General features: G+C 37.4%; 4 protein-coding genes across 5 annotated transcripts; 2 read left to right on the top strand and 2 right to left on the bottom strand.

The window, feature by feature from the left end:
• Window positions 1-57: 57 nt before the first annotated feature.
• Window positions 58-2,441, bottom strand: LOC135750816 (stress-associated endoplasmic reticulum protein 1). Its single transcript, XM_065269829.2, has 3 exons — window positions 2,225-2,441; window positions 1,899-1,974; window positions 58-1,019 (listed from the first exon to the last, which is right to left on the bottom strand). The coding sequence occupies exons 1-3, from the start codon at window positions 2,303-2,305 to the stop codon at window positions 979-981; spliced, it is 198 nt and encodes a 65-aa protein (XP_065125901.1). The 5' UTR covers window positions 2,306-2,441; the 3' UTR covers window positions 58-978.
• A 1,104-nt stretch (window positions 2,442-3,545) lies between these two features.
• Window positions 3,546-7,811, top strand: selenot1a (selenoprotein T, 1a). Its single transcript, XM_065269807.2, has 6 exons — window positions 3,546-3,725; window positions 4,386-4,496; window positions 4,636-4,762; window positions 5,719-5,806; window positions 7,108-7,274; window positions 7,349-7,811. Exons 1-5 carry the CDS (start codon window positions 3,595-3,597, stop codon window positions 7,230-7,232), a joined length of 582 nt encoding a protein of 193 aa, XP_065125879.1. The 5' UTR covers window positions 3,546-3,594; the 3' UTR covers window positions 7,233-7,274; window positions 7,349-7,811.
• A 144-nt stretch (window positions 7,812-7,955) lies between these two features.
• On the bottom strand, window positions 7,956-12,911 carry LOC135750786 (glutamate-rich protein 6). Of its 2 annotated transcripts, none has more exons than XM_073814947.1 (10): window positions 12,649-12,911; window positions 12,086-12,196; window positions 11,739-11,831; window positions 11,474-11,643; window positions 10,693-10,760; window positions 9,903-10,078; window positions 9,388-9,470; window positions 8,961-9,116; window positions 8,622-8,844; window positions 7,956-8,223 (listed from the first exon to the last, which is right to left on the bottom strand). In XM_073814947.1, exons 2-10 carry the CDS (start codon window positions 12,194-12,196, stop codon window positions 7,963-7,965), a joined length of 1,341 nt encoding a protein of 446 aa, XP_073671048.1. In that variant the 5' UTR covers window positions 12,649-12,911; the 3' UTR covers window positions 7,956-7,962. The 2 variants fall into 2 exon arrangements, with proteins under 2 accessions (XP_073671048.1, XP_065125867.1); XM_065269795.2 differs by lacking the exon at window positions 12,649-12,911 and adding an exon at window positions 12,473-12,575.
• Window positions 12,912-13,163: 252 nt separating this feature from the next.
• LOC135747607 (uncharacterized) lies at window positions 13,164-15,787 on the top strand. Its single transcript, XM_065265980.1, has 4 exons — window positions 13,164-13,510; window positions 13,612-13,761; window positions 14,266-14,381; window positions 14,452-15,787. The coding sequence occupies exons 1-4, from the start codon at window positions 13,294-13,296 to the stop codon at window positions 15,571-15,573; spliced, it is 1,605 nt and encodes a 534-aa protein (XP_065122052.1). The 5' UTR covers window positions 13,164-13,293; the 3' UTR covers window positions 15,574-15,787.
• The last annotated feature ends 347 nt before the right edge of the window (window positions 15,788-16,134 follow it).

Genomic DNA, 16,134 nt, shown 5'->3' with positions numbered 1-16,134 from the left:
AAATCATGAATGTTGTTTAAAATAGCCTTCCAAGCCATGATAAGACAGCAACGAGTCTTTTCTTTTTAGTACATTTTATTTTAGCTTGTTCTCTGTTCCTCTTTTTACGAAATCACAACACATAACATCATGTTCTGAGACAAAAGCTGAATTGCTAAGCCTTCCCGTACGGCACCACAATGACAAGAATATATGTGCCAGAGAACTATTCGTATTTTTTCACATTCAATATTCATAAAAGAATAAGAAATTACAAAGAGGCAGCTATTAAATTAAAAAAACTGGAAAAACTAATTTGATAAGCATACTGTACATATTCCACGGTTTACATTTGTGACCTAAATGGGCTGACTGATTTTTCCACTATTTCAGTTACCTTGTGCAAAGTACAAAAAATGACAATGTTTAGGGTGAACCAAAAAGCAAAAACAAAACATTATTAATTGGATGGGTTTCCAGGTCAAGGCTTATTCTAGTCCCAGACTAAAATGCATGTTCTGGCTGCCTTAATTTAAAAACATCTTGCACTGACATATCTTAAAATATATCAGTGCCACTGTTTTGTCAGAAGTTTTGTTTGTAAAAATGACTTAAATATCCTAATATAACTAAGGCCTAGTCCTGGACTTCTCTAAATCCTATCCGGGAAACCCCTGCAAAAATAATTATTTTTCGGAATGAATGAAACCTTATTCAAGACATTACAAATCAAATCACTCCTTGCAGGATATTTAAATTTTGACAACATCAACGTAAATTCACCGAAAATAATATTACAATTGATCGGAATGCAATTTTATGGCTTCTTGATTTTTCTTCATTTTCAAAGGCACCAGAGAAGAATGAATACGATTGTTGCACTTTAAAGAAAGATAAATCCTGAAAATTAAGAAAAAGCCTTTTGAAAGAAGCTCCATGACAAAGTTGGGTGCAGTATTTGAAACTGGCAAGGAGTAGCTGAGAAACCATTGGTCCTTGTTACATGCCCATTCGAATGCTCTGAATGATCTGGAATATTGCTGCAAAGAGGAAAAACAGAGTCAGGCTCAGTGACATTACAGACGGCAAACGTTTCAACATTGAAAACTTGAGCAGGAAGAATATAAAAGACCTGAAGTTAGTGGAGTCAAGGCTTGTAATAAAAACATCAACATCATAAATACCACCTTCATGAGTATATGGTCATGTTTTTCCTATTCCACAGACAAATATAAGTTAACTTATTTTCCAAACAGCATAATCTCTCATTCAGACCCAATGCTTTATGGATTTCACAATTTTTCTTGAGAAAAAAGATTGCCAATCCATTTAGTTAGGGCAAACAGAGAGCAAGATGACCAAAACCATGGGCTAAAATGACATTTTTGCTCAATGCAAACAAATGTTCAAAGCCAATGAGCAGAAATCTTGCCAGGGTTGGCATCAATCCAGAAACCCAGGGTACATCATATCTTCAAGCAAAGCAAGTCAAACTTTTTGGTTATTCGATGATGGAGCGGTTCATGAGATCATTAAAAATAGGTCTTAAGCTAGGTTTAAATATGTGATAAGTGACTTGGTGATCTGGGTCAGCTAAGATCCACTGCTTATCCTAGAAGCAGTATACAAGTGCTGTTGTTGGCAATACTCATCGAAGCACTTTTGAGAATAACAACACCTGCAGATCCACGTGTTCTACTCTCGTGGAAATAAGTAGATAACACCATGGTATCAGTCTAACCTTGTCCAAGTCAACAGTGTGCCCCAAGATATCAGCCTTCAATGCAGTGCAAGGTCTCACAATGCCAAAAAAGTAGTGGTCAGATTTGTCTGCCTCTCTTTTGATCAAAACAATGCAACACCACCTCACTTTAAAACGTTTTAACAGATAATATTTATTTTGCGTAATTATCACTCACCTGAACCACAGACAACAAAGATAAACAGTGCCAGAAGCCATGGTCCCACCGACACCTTATCATCAGCGACGGTTTTCTGCGTGAATTTACATTTTGATGTTAAACTGTAATCGTGCACTCAAAGTATACAGTAGCCTACAGTGGGATTTACAGATTGTTTTATTGCATTACAAAACTTCGGTATATTAATGCGTAAAAAAAGTAATTCCTTTAAATCTTAAAATATTTTCCTTTCAAATTCGTAACTTTCTTTAAATAATTTGTAATAAGTTCATCTTAGGTAGGGAAATGATACATTGAGCATCTCCTGTTAAGAGTTGTCATACCGATGATTTGACGTTTCCTCTCTGGGTGATGTTTTTGCTGTGTTTCTCGTTGGCCATTCGGATTCTCTGTTTGGCGACCATGGTTGCAAATGCTGATGAATTGGAAAGGGTGCTGGCGATTCACAGTTATAAAAACGAAGACCTAAACAAACTACGGTCCGTGGCGGTGATGAAGGGATACTACGTCGACTTTTGTCTACGTCCTCAAAAATGTAAGCTCCGCCCACACCGGAAGATCGCAAATGGGCTGATTCCACCCATAGATATGTATATAAAGGCTAGATGGCTCGTCCGCGCTGATGGCCAATTGAGTGGAACGTCCGCATTTTGGCGGCCATCTTAGGACAGGGCGCTCGCTCACTCGTAGCATTGAGTTTTAATGATGCAGGTACTTTTAAATGACCATAACTTGCTTAATTTTTTACCGATTTTCAAACGGATTGGTTTGTTATAAACGTCAAAGATGTACCTATGACACTGAATACGTATACTAAAAATAAATAAAAAATTCATGAAACATGTTAAAGCATCCAGAATTATAGCCACGTTAATAACGTTTGTAAAAAACCAAACCGTTTGTAAATCCGTCAAGAATTCAGCAAGTTACGAGCATTTTAGTTGGCGTATGTCACTCACCTTCCGTCCACAGCAGCAGGGAGCAGCACTATGGCAGCACTGACCTAAGATGGCCGCCAAGTGACGACACAGCTGACTCCGCCTTGAGCCATCTAGCCTTTATATACATATCTATGATTCCACCCACCCAGCTATTTTTTTATATAAAAAAGCTATTTTTTTAAACGCTGTACATTTAAATGTGATATATTTAGATTTGATATTTAATAAGTAATTAGTATAGTTTTATTATATTTATTGTTGTTTGTATACTTTATTTACGTTGTGAATTTTTACGAACATTTTATATTAAAATGATTTTGTTTTGTATGTTAGTATAAAATAAATATAAAAAAGACTTGCTTTGTTTGTTCTGTTGTATCTTGTGTCATAATTATTGGATTTTTTTCAACGGAAAAATAAAAACATATGCAAAATAAAGCAAATGAAAATATCAAATGAACAATTGAAATCGGAAAAAAAATAATTATAATAAAAATAGAAAAATAAAAATCTGTTTTTGGGAAGGAAGCCATGTTTAATTATTTCCAGTCACATTATAATCAATTATTAAGACAATAATTACTTGCATATCAAAATGTGCAAAGCTAAATGTGTTTGGCTGTGTGCGCGCGGCTGCACTTTGAAACGTCATGCGTGTCAGAACCAATCACAACGTACCTTTCTTCAATACCCGTATGAAATTCACTTGTCCGCTTCCTGTTCTCAGTAGTGTCTGATCATCGCGGTTAAAGATGCGTTGGTTGCCACTGTCTGTTTTAATATTATGGGCCTGTTCTCTTTACAGCGTTTCTGCGGATAACAGTGGCCTAAAGAAAATGAAGATGCAGTTTGCCACAGGGCCACTTCTCAAATTCCAAATTTGGTGAGTCGGAGTTTAAATGCTTTTTGTCGGTCGGTCACAGGAACAGGCCTAAAACAGTGTATCATGATTAAAGGCGTGTTTGATTTTATGTAGCCATGCGCAGACCGATCGGAGTATGAAATCAATTTACCGCGAGAGCAGTTTGGCAGCGCTTCCTTTGACTAACTCTCGCGGTACTTTGATTTCATATCGATCTGCGCAAAGCTTTATGAACGCGAATTCGTCTTATACAGCTAATCGCAGTTTGACATTCAACTTGCTCAGAAATATATCACGTATGTTGTAAACGGGAAAAACGTAGCAGTGTTTTTTTTTACGAGAAACTAAAGCCACCAAGATATGAGGCATACACATGCGATATAAACAGTTTAAGATAGCTATCAGGCTTTTGGGAAAACCTCATCTTAATTCTATAATCTGCCTGTAATCCTCTGCAAAGTGGAGAGCTCTGATTTGAGTATTAGCCCATTAGTCTGTGTTGAGTCCCTGCACTTTAAATAATTCAGCTATTTGTATTGATTCAATTTAAAGGCCCTGTCATATACATTTGAACCAATTAGTAGGGCATTAACCACATTCTGAAATGGCTTGTGTGGTTACTTTCACATCGCCATTGTAGTGATACAAATACTCAGAGGATCTCTTGTTTGTTTTCTACAGTGTCTCCTGAGGGTACAAGCGGGTGTTTGAGGAGTACATGCAGGCTTTGTACCAGCGGTACCCAGACATCCGCATAGAAGGCGAGAACTACCTTCCCATGCCTATCTACAGGTAATTGGTTACATACAAACCACTACCATAGTCGATGATTAGTCAGATTTCCATATCACTTGTTTTTGTGGCCAGGAAAAGCAATATTCCTTCCAGCCCTGATATTTGTTTATGCAATCTCTTTTCTTCCTCTCGTCAGGCACATTGCTTCCTTTCTGTCTGTGTTTAAGATATTGTTAATAGGAGTGATTATTGTGGGCAAGGATCCGTTTGCTCTGTTTGGAATGCAGGCTCCAGGCCTCTGGGTTTGGAGTCAGGAAAACAAGGTAAGGTTATTTCGCAAGATATTTCGTTTTATAGGATTCCTGTAGCTCACTAGGTTAAGCCTGACCCATAACAATGTCAGTCATGCATTAAAATTCAAAGAACTCAATCTGATAAAATATAAGTTGCTTTCGATGAAAACACCTACGTACTGCATACTAAAACGTCATACTATAGAGCTTTACAGGTACATATCATCACTTAACTTTTTGAATTTTGCAATTTGAATAGTAATTTTCTGTGGTTAATGACATTTGGATGAAACTTGCAACAGAGGACCTCACACCAAACAAAGGATCTAAGACAAAAGTTTCCCCCATGGAGCTCATTAGGGCATTAATTTTGTCCCAGGTGACTTTTGAGGTCAGAGGACTGATACAGTAGAGGCATAATATCAAGCTGTCACGTTAAAGGGATAGTTCACCCAAAAATAAAAGTTTTGTCATAATTTACTCATCTTTTATGCTGATCTAAACCTGTTTGAGTTTCTTTAATCTGTTGAACACAAAATAAGATGTATTGATAAATAATGGTTAGCACACAGTTTACGGTAACAATTGACTTCCATAGTATTTAATTTTCCTACTGTCAATGGGTACTGTTAACTGTGTGCTTCTCATCATTTACCAATATATCTTATTTTGTGTCTAACAGCATAGATGAACATGAGGGTGAGTAAGTGACAGAATTTGTATTTTTCGGTGAACTATCCCTTTTATGTTCACCCGACTCTGTAGCTGTAGAGGAGCATGAATATCTTTAACTAATATGATTTTAAAATTTTATTTGAATGTGCTTTGCTCGTGCATGTTTCATTTGCATATTTATTGAAACAAATCAAATGAAAACTAGCCATGCTTAACTCTTTATTTGGTTAATCAGACGACCACACAAGCTGTTAGCTGTGGCAATGCCTGTAAAGTAAAGTCAAACTTTATGACCTCTTTCTTTTCATTAGATATATGCCTGCATGATGGTGTTTTTCTTCAGCAATATGATTGAAAATCAGTGTATGTCTACTGGTGCTTTTGAAATCACTTTAAACGGTAAGTGTCTCATTCTGCATAAAAAAATTATCCATAGTTTGAACTTAAAATGTACTTTTAATTGTAAAAGTGAGTTCAGGAACATCAATGATGTATCTAAACATGCAGGTTTGGTTTATGTACAACTTTACTGTAGCACATGTATAGGGAATCTTAGAACAGCTTGACACTTTAAGCGTAATTTTGATAATCATTGGCTATGCTTTCATGCACCATTTTCTGTCAGTACGGGTAAACTCGGTCTGGTTGAAGAGTATGAAAGTACGGTTTACTTTGTACTTTAAAGGTGCAATGTGTAACTTATAGAAGGATCTTTTGACAGAAATGCAATATAATATGCATAACTATATTATCAATGGTGTATTAAGACGTTACATAATGAACTGTATTGTTTTTATTACCTTAAAATAAGCCGTTTTTGCATACACTGTGGGTCTCCCTAAATGGATAAACTACTTTCTATATAATCTGAAGTAAACATCTGCACAGAGTACATCATCGAATTCATGCATAATTTCTGGATGAATGTGCAAAGTCAGTTTTGGGTTGGAGTATGTTGATTTAAAAAATGCGTAACACCTTTACCATAAGGTTCATGTATGTATTAACTAACATGAACAAACCATCAGCAATACATTTGTTACAGTATTTATTAATCTTTATTAATGTTAGTTAATAGAAATTAAGTTTTTAATTGTTCGTGATAGTGCATTAACTGATGTTAACAAGATTTGAAGAAAGTATAAGTAATTGTTGAAATTAACATTTAACTAATAATTAATTGCACTTATACAACATTTATTTATCTTTTGTTAATGTTAATTAATGTAGTTAACTAAAGAACCTTATTGTAAAGTGTTACCAACATTTTTTTGAATGACACAACACTATTTTATTGTTTTATGTAACATTATGAAAGAACACATGAACCTTGCAGAATATACAGCAAGTGCCCCAATTCCCTTAATGATTTGTGTTGCCATTGCATGTTTTTGCAGCCAGTATTGTGTGATATGTAAATAAGACATAAATATAAGACGTGATCATAACACTGCACATGTGCACCAGATAGGATTCACCCATTTACATACATTTCCTGATGGTCAGATGACGATGGTCTACACCACCCCTTTCAATCTGATCCAAACTATTTTATTATTTATATATTAGTTATATTTTATTTAAATCGACCTCAATCGGATTAATTTATGCATTTATATGACGGCTTTTTAGTCCGACTGAGTCGTCAGTTTGGTTGCATGTAAACATGGCTAATGTTCTGTGGGTGGGTTTTTGCTTAGATGTTCCAGTTTGGTCCAAGTTGGAGTCAGGCCACTTGCCTTCCATGCAGCAACTAGTTCAAATTCTGGAAAATGAGATGAAAATGAACATGCATATGGACACACTTCCACACCAACGCTCGTAACCTTGCCTCAGATCCACTGCCGGAAGCCTAAGATCCCTCCACGTATGTTTCTTGCTTAAATGCTGTGAACTGAACATAGAATTCATTAATTTAATTAAATCGGCATTTTTTTTCAGTTTTGAGGTGGAGCTCTTCTGCGGTTGTGTGGTGAGATTTATGAAGGTTTGTGCTGAAAGTAGAGACTCTACTAGCGCACGCCCGATGCTCTGCTCACCGCTCTCCTCTGAGATGCACCACCTACAGATGCTGATGAGGGATTCGAGGCAACAGCAGTGGTCGTATGATTATAACTGCAGCCCATCTTCTGCAATAATGTTGTTCAGGATTTATGTTGTAGTCAAGTCTGGTTAGCCAAGTCGGCAAATAATTTATATTTGCATGTTTGTCCTTTATTGTATGGCTAAAACATCTTTGTGTTTTATTTAATATGTAGCTGGGTAGGTTCTAATTTATACATCGATCTGATCTCAATTTAACAAATAAGCAACATGAATTCTATTTCTGAGCCATGATTTTTATATTGCTTTGTATAGTGCAAGATGTTTACTAAAAGATTAATAAAACTGAGTCTAAAACTGAGATCATTGTTCTTTATTGCAAGGAATGACATCTCTAACAGGGAAACAGACATCAATAAATTACTCTCAAGTATTGAATTACAATATTATGACTATTCAACTGTATTCCCACATCTACACGCAGCATCTGACTGAACTGAAACAACAAGAGCTCATAAACAAGATTGCAGACATTGCTGGATAAAAATCTTGTTTTTTTCATCCATTTGCACTTTGAGGCTCAGGCTCATCAGCTTTCGGGCCAGTGAGCGGATGAAGGTTGGAGGTCTGACTTGCACGTGTGTGGAGGCGGTTGGGAAGGTGTGGCACTGCTGTAGTTTTGTCAAGGCCATGTAAAGGCCAACTCTGCATGCAAGAAGCACTAGCTCTTCTTCGCATATGAGTGGTGGAGGCGTTGCCATACTTTTTTTGGACTGCAAGAACAGGCAGAACGGTTAGTTTGTGTAAACAAAGTAGCAAATGCAGTAAATGTGTGGAACCTTATGTTATCAAATGCATTTTTTTATTAATATAAAATTTTTAAGGCAATTAGGAGCTACAGATTTAGATGTGGACATGAAGTGAAAAAGTACATACATAAGTTTGTTAGGGGATCTCGATATGACATGAATTGAGCTTTCCTTAACTTTGTTTACACCAATGTGTCATGGTATCTAATAATGTATAGGCAGTCATTTAAGAAACCTTTGTACTGAAAAGGATTCAATTTCCATTGAGAAATAAAAACATTTTCTATCATTACATACCTCTAGTCACTAACTATCTGAACTATTATCCATATTAATCTGAGTTCACACAGGCAATTTCTTACCGAAATGCAGCTGCCTACTCTAAACCTTGCTTGCTGTCCCCGTGCAAGGAAAGAGACAAACGCCATCTTTTGCCCAAGAACCCGAACACCTATATTTCTGTTAAGCGACAAAAATATTGGTCTCAGGATTGTTGGTGTTTGACCACAGTCTGTCCAGCTCCATGTTCGGAGTCTTCTCCCTGTCTCATCTAGACACTGACCGCCCCAAACATCCATAGATAACCTGATACACAAGAAGAGAAGGGTCACATGCGAAGCTTTCAGGCAAACAAAATCATGTTTCTACCAATCAATAAAAAGTAAACTTGTGACTTTTAAAAATTAATAATTGGTGCCTACCAAATGCTGCCATTTCCATGGTAACATGTGGCTCGGCCATCAGACTGAAAAAGGGCTCTGACTGGACAAACAGGATTTGGGAGGTCGTCATGTATGACACAAACGCTTTCCTTCTCACTTCTGATGATGATGATGGCCAAGTTTCCTGAGGGATAGCTATGCCCGTGACAATAAGGATAAACTATGACAGCCTATGACTTTGTTTTACCAAAACATTTATTATAATTGTTTAAAATATTGGCACCCTTCCATTTTTTTTTTGTTAAAGTCTAAAAGCTTTTGATGCACATGTGAATTTTTTGGCCAACTATTATTGAATCTTTGCTTCTTATACACAGATATCCTGAAAAGCCTTAGACAAGGCAATATTTTTACTCTTGATATTTGTTATTTTCTTAGTATGCAAATGTTTCAGGTATAAGGATACAAAACTTGTGATGAACCATCTGGTAACACAGTGAGAAATTTAGCTCCGTTAGAATAGTCCTTCTCTAACAAACTTGAACTAATCTGTAAAACAACAACAAAAAAGAGGCATGATTAGTTTATATGACTAGTCATGGTTTTACAACAATTTAGTTAATTAGGCTGACCATACGTGCCATTTTCCCCTGACACGTCCTGGCCAGGATTTCAGGTGTGTCCTCTGTGGGTCGCATTAGTTGACCACATACGTCATTGAGGTTTAATATTTCAGATTCTATTTCCAGAAAAGCAATTTTTACATTTCAAGGTAAGAATAAAACTACAATGATTGTATGTCTTAAGAAAAAGAAATGTTTATTTTAAATGTTCTAACAAAAATGTGAGTACCTCGGTGACGTACAGTATGCGGTCGACAAATGCGACTTCCGGAGAACACGCGCAAAATCCTGGCCAGGATGTGTCTGGGGAAAATGGCATGTATGGTCACCCTAAGTTAATTTTTGTCAGTTACTGTACCTGGGGATGAGTTAAACCAAACTCAAATGACCTTGGTGTAGCAGAAGGCTGTTTGCACAGAGGCAAGTTGCTCTCCTCATGCATGTTGTCTTCAAATCTCCAGCCATTCTCTTTGGGTGCACAGTCAGAAAGCCGGAAACTGATGACAGATTTTGTATGGGACACTGGTGTGGTATCTGAGAAGGGGAACATTCAAATATTTTCGTTAAAAGACACCCTATGCTGTAACGAAATGCTGTCTGATATCTCAATAATTTTATTATCATGCCCCCCATTGCCTTTAACATTTACTCTATGAGAACAGGCAGGGATTGTTTTCTGTTTGCTGTTATCCTTCTAGAAATACAAACAGCAAATGTATTAATGGATTCCAATTACTGATGTTTAAAAGTTCAAAGCAAATCATGCCCTTTGGGGATTCAGATACAGAATAATTGTTTTAAAACGTGATATGCTATAATGGAATGTATAATCTATTAATACAGCGAAGTACTTAATGTTGTCTGTGACAGCAGTGGTCTCCAACATGGTGCCCCCGGAAGCACATTCTTTAAATAGTTTTAATTTGATTATTTATTTATTACATATTTTTTATATTAGCTTGGCTTCTTTTATGTATGTTTACATTTTAAACAATGATAAAACATACAACAAGTCAACGACTTTATAAAAAAGGTAGCCCTCCAGATTGATTTATCCATTGCGGTAGCCCTTGCTCACAAAAAGGTTGGAGACCCCTGGTCTCCAGACATTGCGTCCAACATGTCCCTTACACAATTTGGCTACTCACAGTTTTTTGCCGTCATAAAAAGAGTCTGAGAATGTCTATCATATCTTTCCATTTCTCTCAGCTGATGTCTGAAATAAAGTCAAAGGGAAAAGGAGTGAGAATACTGAAATTGATTTTATTGTCATTATGACAGGTTTATTCAAATCCAGTGTTGGGGAAGGTAACTTTTATAAGTAATAATGCATTACAATATTACGTTACTTTTTGTTACTTCGCTGAGGCTTGATCTCTTTCAGGCCTTGCAGGTGTTTTTTATTACTGAGAAGTTCTGCATTCAGAAATTGCATATTTCTATTGCAAAACTGTCAAGCTCTGGCCTGCCATCTCAGTTTCTTCTCTCAAGTTCGCACGAATAGAGTGCGTAATTCACATGACTACGTTCAGTTTAATTTAGTACATTATTATTTTTTAATAGAATTAATTAATTTGAAAAGTAACTCGCATTACTATTAATGTGTACATTTAAAAAGTAATGCGTTACTTTACTCTTTACTTTACAAAAGTAATATTATTACATAATACATGTTACTTGTAATGTAATGCATTACCCCAAACACTGTTCAAATCTATTTTACAATCTTTCCATTTAGGTAAAAAAACCTATGTGGATGTTATATTCAGATTATACCAGTTCAGTCTGTCTATTAACAAAACAAAATAAAACCAAAACATCAAATTACTTTTTTGTTCTATAAGACTTTTTTAAACATATTGTTTTACTGTTACTTTACGTTTATTAACTAACAGTCTCTTTAGTCTCCCTTATATCATGTGTGCAAACCTGTTTTTTCCTCTTTCTTGTCCTTTAACTTGAAGCTCTTCGTCCACAAAGAGGTCATCTGGCTGGTCAGCTCCGCTGGGACTTTTCTCCACATGTTTTACTGCTAACGTTAGATGTCTCTCGTGGACCACAATGTCAAACAACTCTCTGTACTTTTCACAACAGAAGTCCTGAAGGCAAAATAAAGGCCCAGGTAGACATTTTTAGATTCTGTTAGTGTTGCAGCTATAAGGACAATTCATTTGTGGTTTCTTGGGGGACTAACCTCCTGCATCTCCGCATAAACCATATTTAGAGGAGGCCGCGCTTTCAAACCACAGAACTGGCAGCTTATTGGAGAGTCTTTCAGAGATTGAGGCTAAATAACAAACCACAGAAATAAAATAAACAATACTGTAAGATCTTATACTTGTTTTCATATTAACATTTATGAGACGATTTTATTCAAAGCGATTTACAGTGCTTTACATGGTATACATTTTTATCAGTATGTGTGTTTTCTGGGTTTGAACCCATGACCTTTTGCAATATTAACACAACTAAGCTATACAGCGCATGTGTCTGTTTATACATGTGTGTTGCAGAAATATGTGTGGTTTTATTATTAGCTACCCGAGGACTGTACATCTTCTCCAGGGACTCTCTTTTATATCTCAGCAAACCTGGAAGCCCACGACGGGGATCTAGTGAGGCGTCCAGTCTTTGAAAATACTCAAGCTCCATCTGCAGGACATTTTTATAAACATATAAAAACTTTATATACTTTGAAGTATTATGTTTTATATATAAGTTCTAGGGAAAAAATCTAAACATCAAATTAATGTACGAGATTAGGATTGAGTTTTAAAAATATTTCATTCAATTTTCTCTTACATATGAGTTAGTTTAATATTATAACATTGGGGGATTTTCTGGTTATGATTTATTGCACTTTATAATCTGCAACTTCACATTCTTCAAATGTACATTTTGCAAACAAGGTCAAATTAAAATGCTTACCTGGCTGATATGATTTCTTTGGATACTACATGCATATTTGACAGCACTATAGTTTTACTGTACCTGCAGTCTATTTATCCCTTATCACATTTTTTCTTTCAAATATAATACTTTCTGAAAGTATGTTTAAGCTTACTCTGGATTGTTTCACACAGCAGATTGTTTAACGTACGTACCCAGTGAAATGTATGTTGATGGTATCCATGGAAATCTGAGAGCCCTAGAGTTGTGCCGATGAAGCCCTGTTGGAGAGCAGTGACCTGTGTGCCAAAATTTCAAAAGCAGATTATTGGTGCCATTCCTTTTTTGGTTATTTGTTATGTATTGGTACTCTAAATTACGTATCATAAATGTCGGTGCTAATATACAAGCTTTGCAGAACCGGCTGTTTAATATGACGAAAATGAGGAAAAACAAACCGAAGACTTCATGCAGCGCTGCACAGACCGATTGGCACCTGACGTCAAAGAATCGCGAATCGCTCTCGCGGTACATTGATGTCATACGCCGTTCGTCTGCGCAGAGCCGCATTAAGTCGAAGAAATTTAGCATGCATCCCAAATCACCTGCCCTAATTATGATTGTGCTGTATTTGTTATCGGAAAGTATACACATTTAAGTGCACGTAAAGAGATGGAACCTACTGTTTTCGACTACTATTTAGTACTGATAGTATGCGAATTGGGCTGCAAGGGTATTGAAACCCTCGTTATAGGGAACAGGTGATTGGACATTTACGCTTTAAATTAGCAAACGTGCAATGCAAGCGCTTAAAACACCACGAGGCATTATTTATATTCCTTTGAGCCCTCGTGCATAGAATGGCGCGTTGGAAAAACAGAGGAACTCTGTTTGTAATCTTAATTGTGCTTACATTCAGCATTTCAATAGAATGCAAACAATTGCTAAATTTATCTGAAACAGAAACAACTAGTGATGAAGGGGAAAATAGTTTACTTAATACATTTATGTCAGATCAAGGAGAACATAAGCAGGTACCCAAGTTAGAATACCTTGATGATGACAACACTGTCTCTGGTATGTAATGAACATGTGATTTTTTTGTAGTGTAGAAACTGAGTTTTTCCTGCTATTTGAACGTTGGTCCTTTTTAAAGATAAAATGTTTATGTATTTCAGAACTTCAGAAGAACTCCGTTATTAAAGGGAAAGTATTCAGTTCTTCAAAAGAAGCTTGGGATGCCATATCTCCAAAGCTGATGTGTGGTGATGATCTCATGAAGTTGCAGCTCAGTGGTCCAGGTGCAGACCAAGTTGAGCTTTGTCGACGTAAGTTGTGCATGCTTGAATTGTTTCTGTTACTAAATGGTTTTGTAGGCCATCAGGATCCTATTCTATGATGTCATAGTTGTGTGCTTATTGTTTATGCTGGCCCTGAACTTATCTATATGCTGTGGTCATGTTTTCTTAAACAAAAATGTAATGACTGGTACAAGCTTGTAAAGTTTAGTCTTCCTCTTAATAAAGTTTAGACAAAACGGATGCTGTACTTCGATCTGCCCTTATGATGTTTAGGCTTTCTCAATCTGTGCACCAAAATATACAAACTTGTGTTAGTTTATCTAAACTGCACAAGTAAAGTATAACCCAAAACCTTTGTTTGTGCCTGAGTGCTTCAGAACAACGTATCTGAACAGTCTGTGTGTTTGTTGCTTCTTGGCCTTTAACACTTTACAGTATATTTAAAGAATTGATGTATGATGCGTACCCATCGGGTACGTGTCTGTACTGTTGAGTATTGAAGCACCTTTAAACTCGTAACTCTTTTCAAAGGTAATGCAGCACCTGTTCTTCTTAATCGTTTGCCCCCTCACTGTGGACATACTACGGCCACTTCTGGAGGCCTCGATTATGCTACACCTTATGATGGTTGTGGCGTTGCACAACAGGTACTTCTCTCTCGCTATGTTCCTGTAAACTAAAAGGGGGGAAAGACCAATTTGTATGTCTGTTTTTCAGAAAGGAAACTTTGTCATTAGGATGCTGTGGCAGGGGAACCCTGTGGTCATCCATTGCCCCTTGACTGCTGCAGATACATTCATGCCAGCTTCTCCATCTCTAACCGAAAAGCCACAAAATCCCTTCTTTGGGCAATATCCTGGGTTCCCTGATCTATTTTACCCTCATCACCATCATGGCAGGCCAGAACCCATAGTGAAACCTGTCCCAACCACCGCACCGACAGTTGCTCATGATCCCACCCAGAAACCGCAGTATCCTTGGTACCCCAATATGTTTTGGCCATACTATTACCACCATCATGGCAGGCCAAATCCCACACAGAAACCTGTCTCTACCACCACACCGACAGTTGCCCATGATCCCACCCAGAAACCGCAGTATCCTTGGTACCCAAATATGTTTTGGCCATACTATTACCACCATCATGGCAGGCCGAGGCCCACACAGAAACCTGTCTTGACCACCACACCGACAGTTGCCCATGATCCCACCCAGAAACCGCAGTATCCTTGGTACCCCAATATGTTTTGGCCATACTATTACCACAATCATGGCTGGCCGAGGCCCACACAGAAACCTGTCCCAACCACTGTACCCACAGTTGCCCAAGATCCCACCCAAAAACCGCAGGTTCCATGGTACCCCGATGTGTTTTGGCCATACTACTACCATCACCCCCATCATGGCTGGCCGAAGCCCACACAGAAACCTCTCCCGACCACTGCACCCACAGTTGCCCATGATCCCACCCAGAAACCCCAGGTTCCTTGGGACCCCAATGTGTTTTGGCCATATTACTACTACTACTACTACCACCACCATGGCAGACCAAAGCCCACAGAGAGACCTGTCCCGACCACCACACCGAAAGTGGCCCACGATCCCAACCAGCGACCACAGGTTCCTTGGGACCCCAGTGTGTTTTGGCCATATTACTTCTATCAATATCAAATGCAACCACCCACCACCTCACCTATAACCACCACTCCTCAACCCTGCACAACAACTGCAGCTAGTGAATGCAGCCCCATAGTCAATGAACTCCATGAAAACCCCATTGCACTTAATTATGTAGACCACTTAGAATACGATCCCCAAGCTTTCCCATTTAAATTTTAACATGCAGTGGCTGAGAACAGTTTTGCTGTAGTAGGTTAGTAACACATTGGGGTTTGATAATGACTGCTCTGTGGTTCATGCAAATTTTTACATTTTTCTTTTCTGTGCTAAAGGAAGGCCATCAAGGACCTCCAATCAAATTTGTTACTCCACTTTAGTTTGATTCTGTTAATGCTTAATCCTTTCAATAAATCCATTATGGCCAAATGCTTTGTTTTAGGATGTATTAATTTGTCATGTTTGATGTGTTTAGTTTGTCTTAAAATAATTCATTAAAATTGTCCCATAATTCGGAGTTGCAAAAGCTGTTTCACGTCAAAAATGAAATGATTGTAACTGAATGCTCTTGACATGTGCTATACATTTATCAAACACTTTTTCTGTCAAATCTGTTTAATCTTGCCCTACAGGCCAATCAGAAATGGCAGGTTTTAGGCAGAATCCATTATAAATCAAGAAATCACGCCAGAGTCACCTAGTGGTTTTGTATTTGAACTCTTCATTTAATCACCTTAATGCCCATTTATGCGAGTCGAGTAGTAGCTGTATTTTATGCTTCTG

Source organism: Paramisgurnus dabryanus, chromosome 6 (genome assembly GCF_030506205.2).
Source record: "Paramisgurnus dabryanus chromosome 6, PD_genome_1.1, whole genome shotgun sequence".
NCBI classification, from domain to species: Eukaryota; Metazoa; Chordata; class Actinopteri; order Cypriniformes; family Cobitidae; genus Paramisgurnus; species Paramisgurnus dabryanus.
This window is presented reverse-complemented; position numbering and strand designations above follow the sequence as displayed.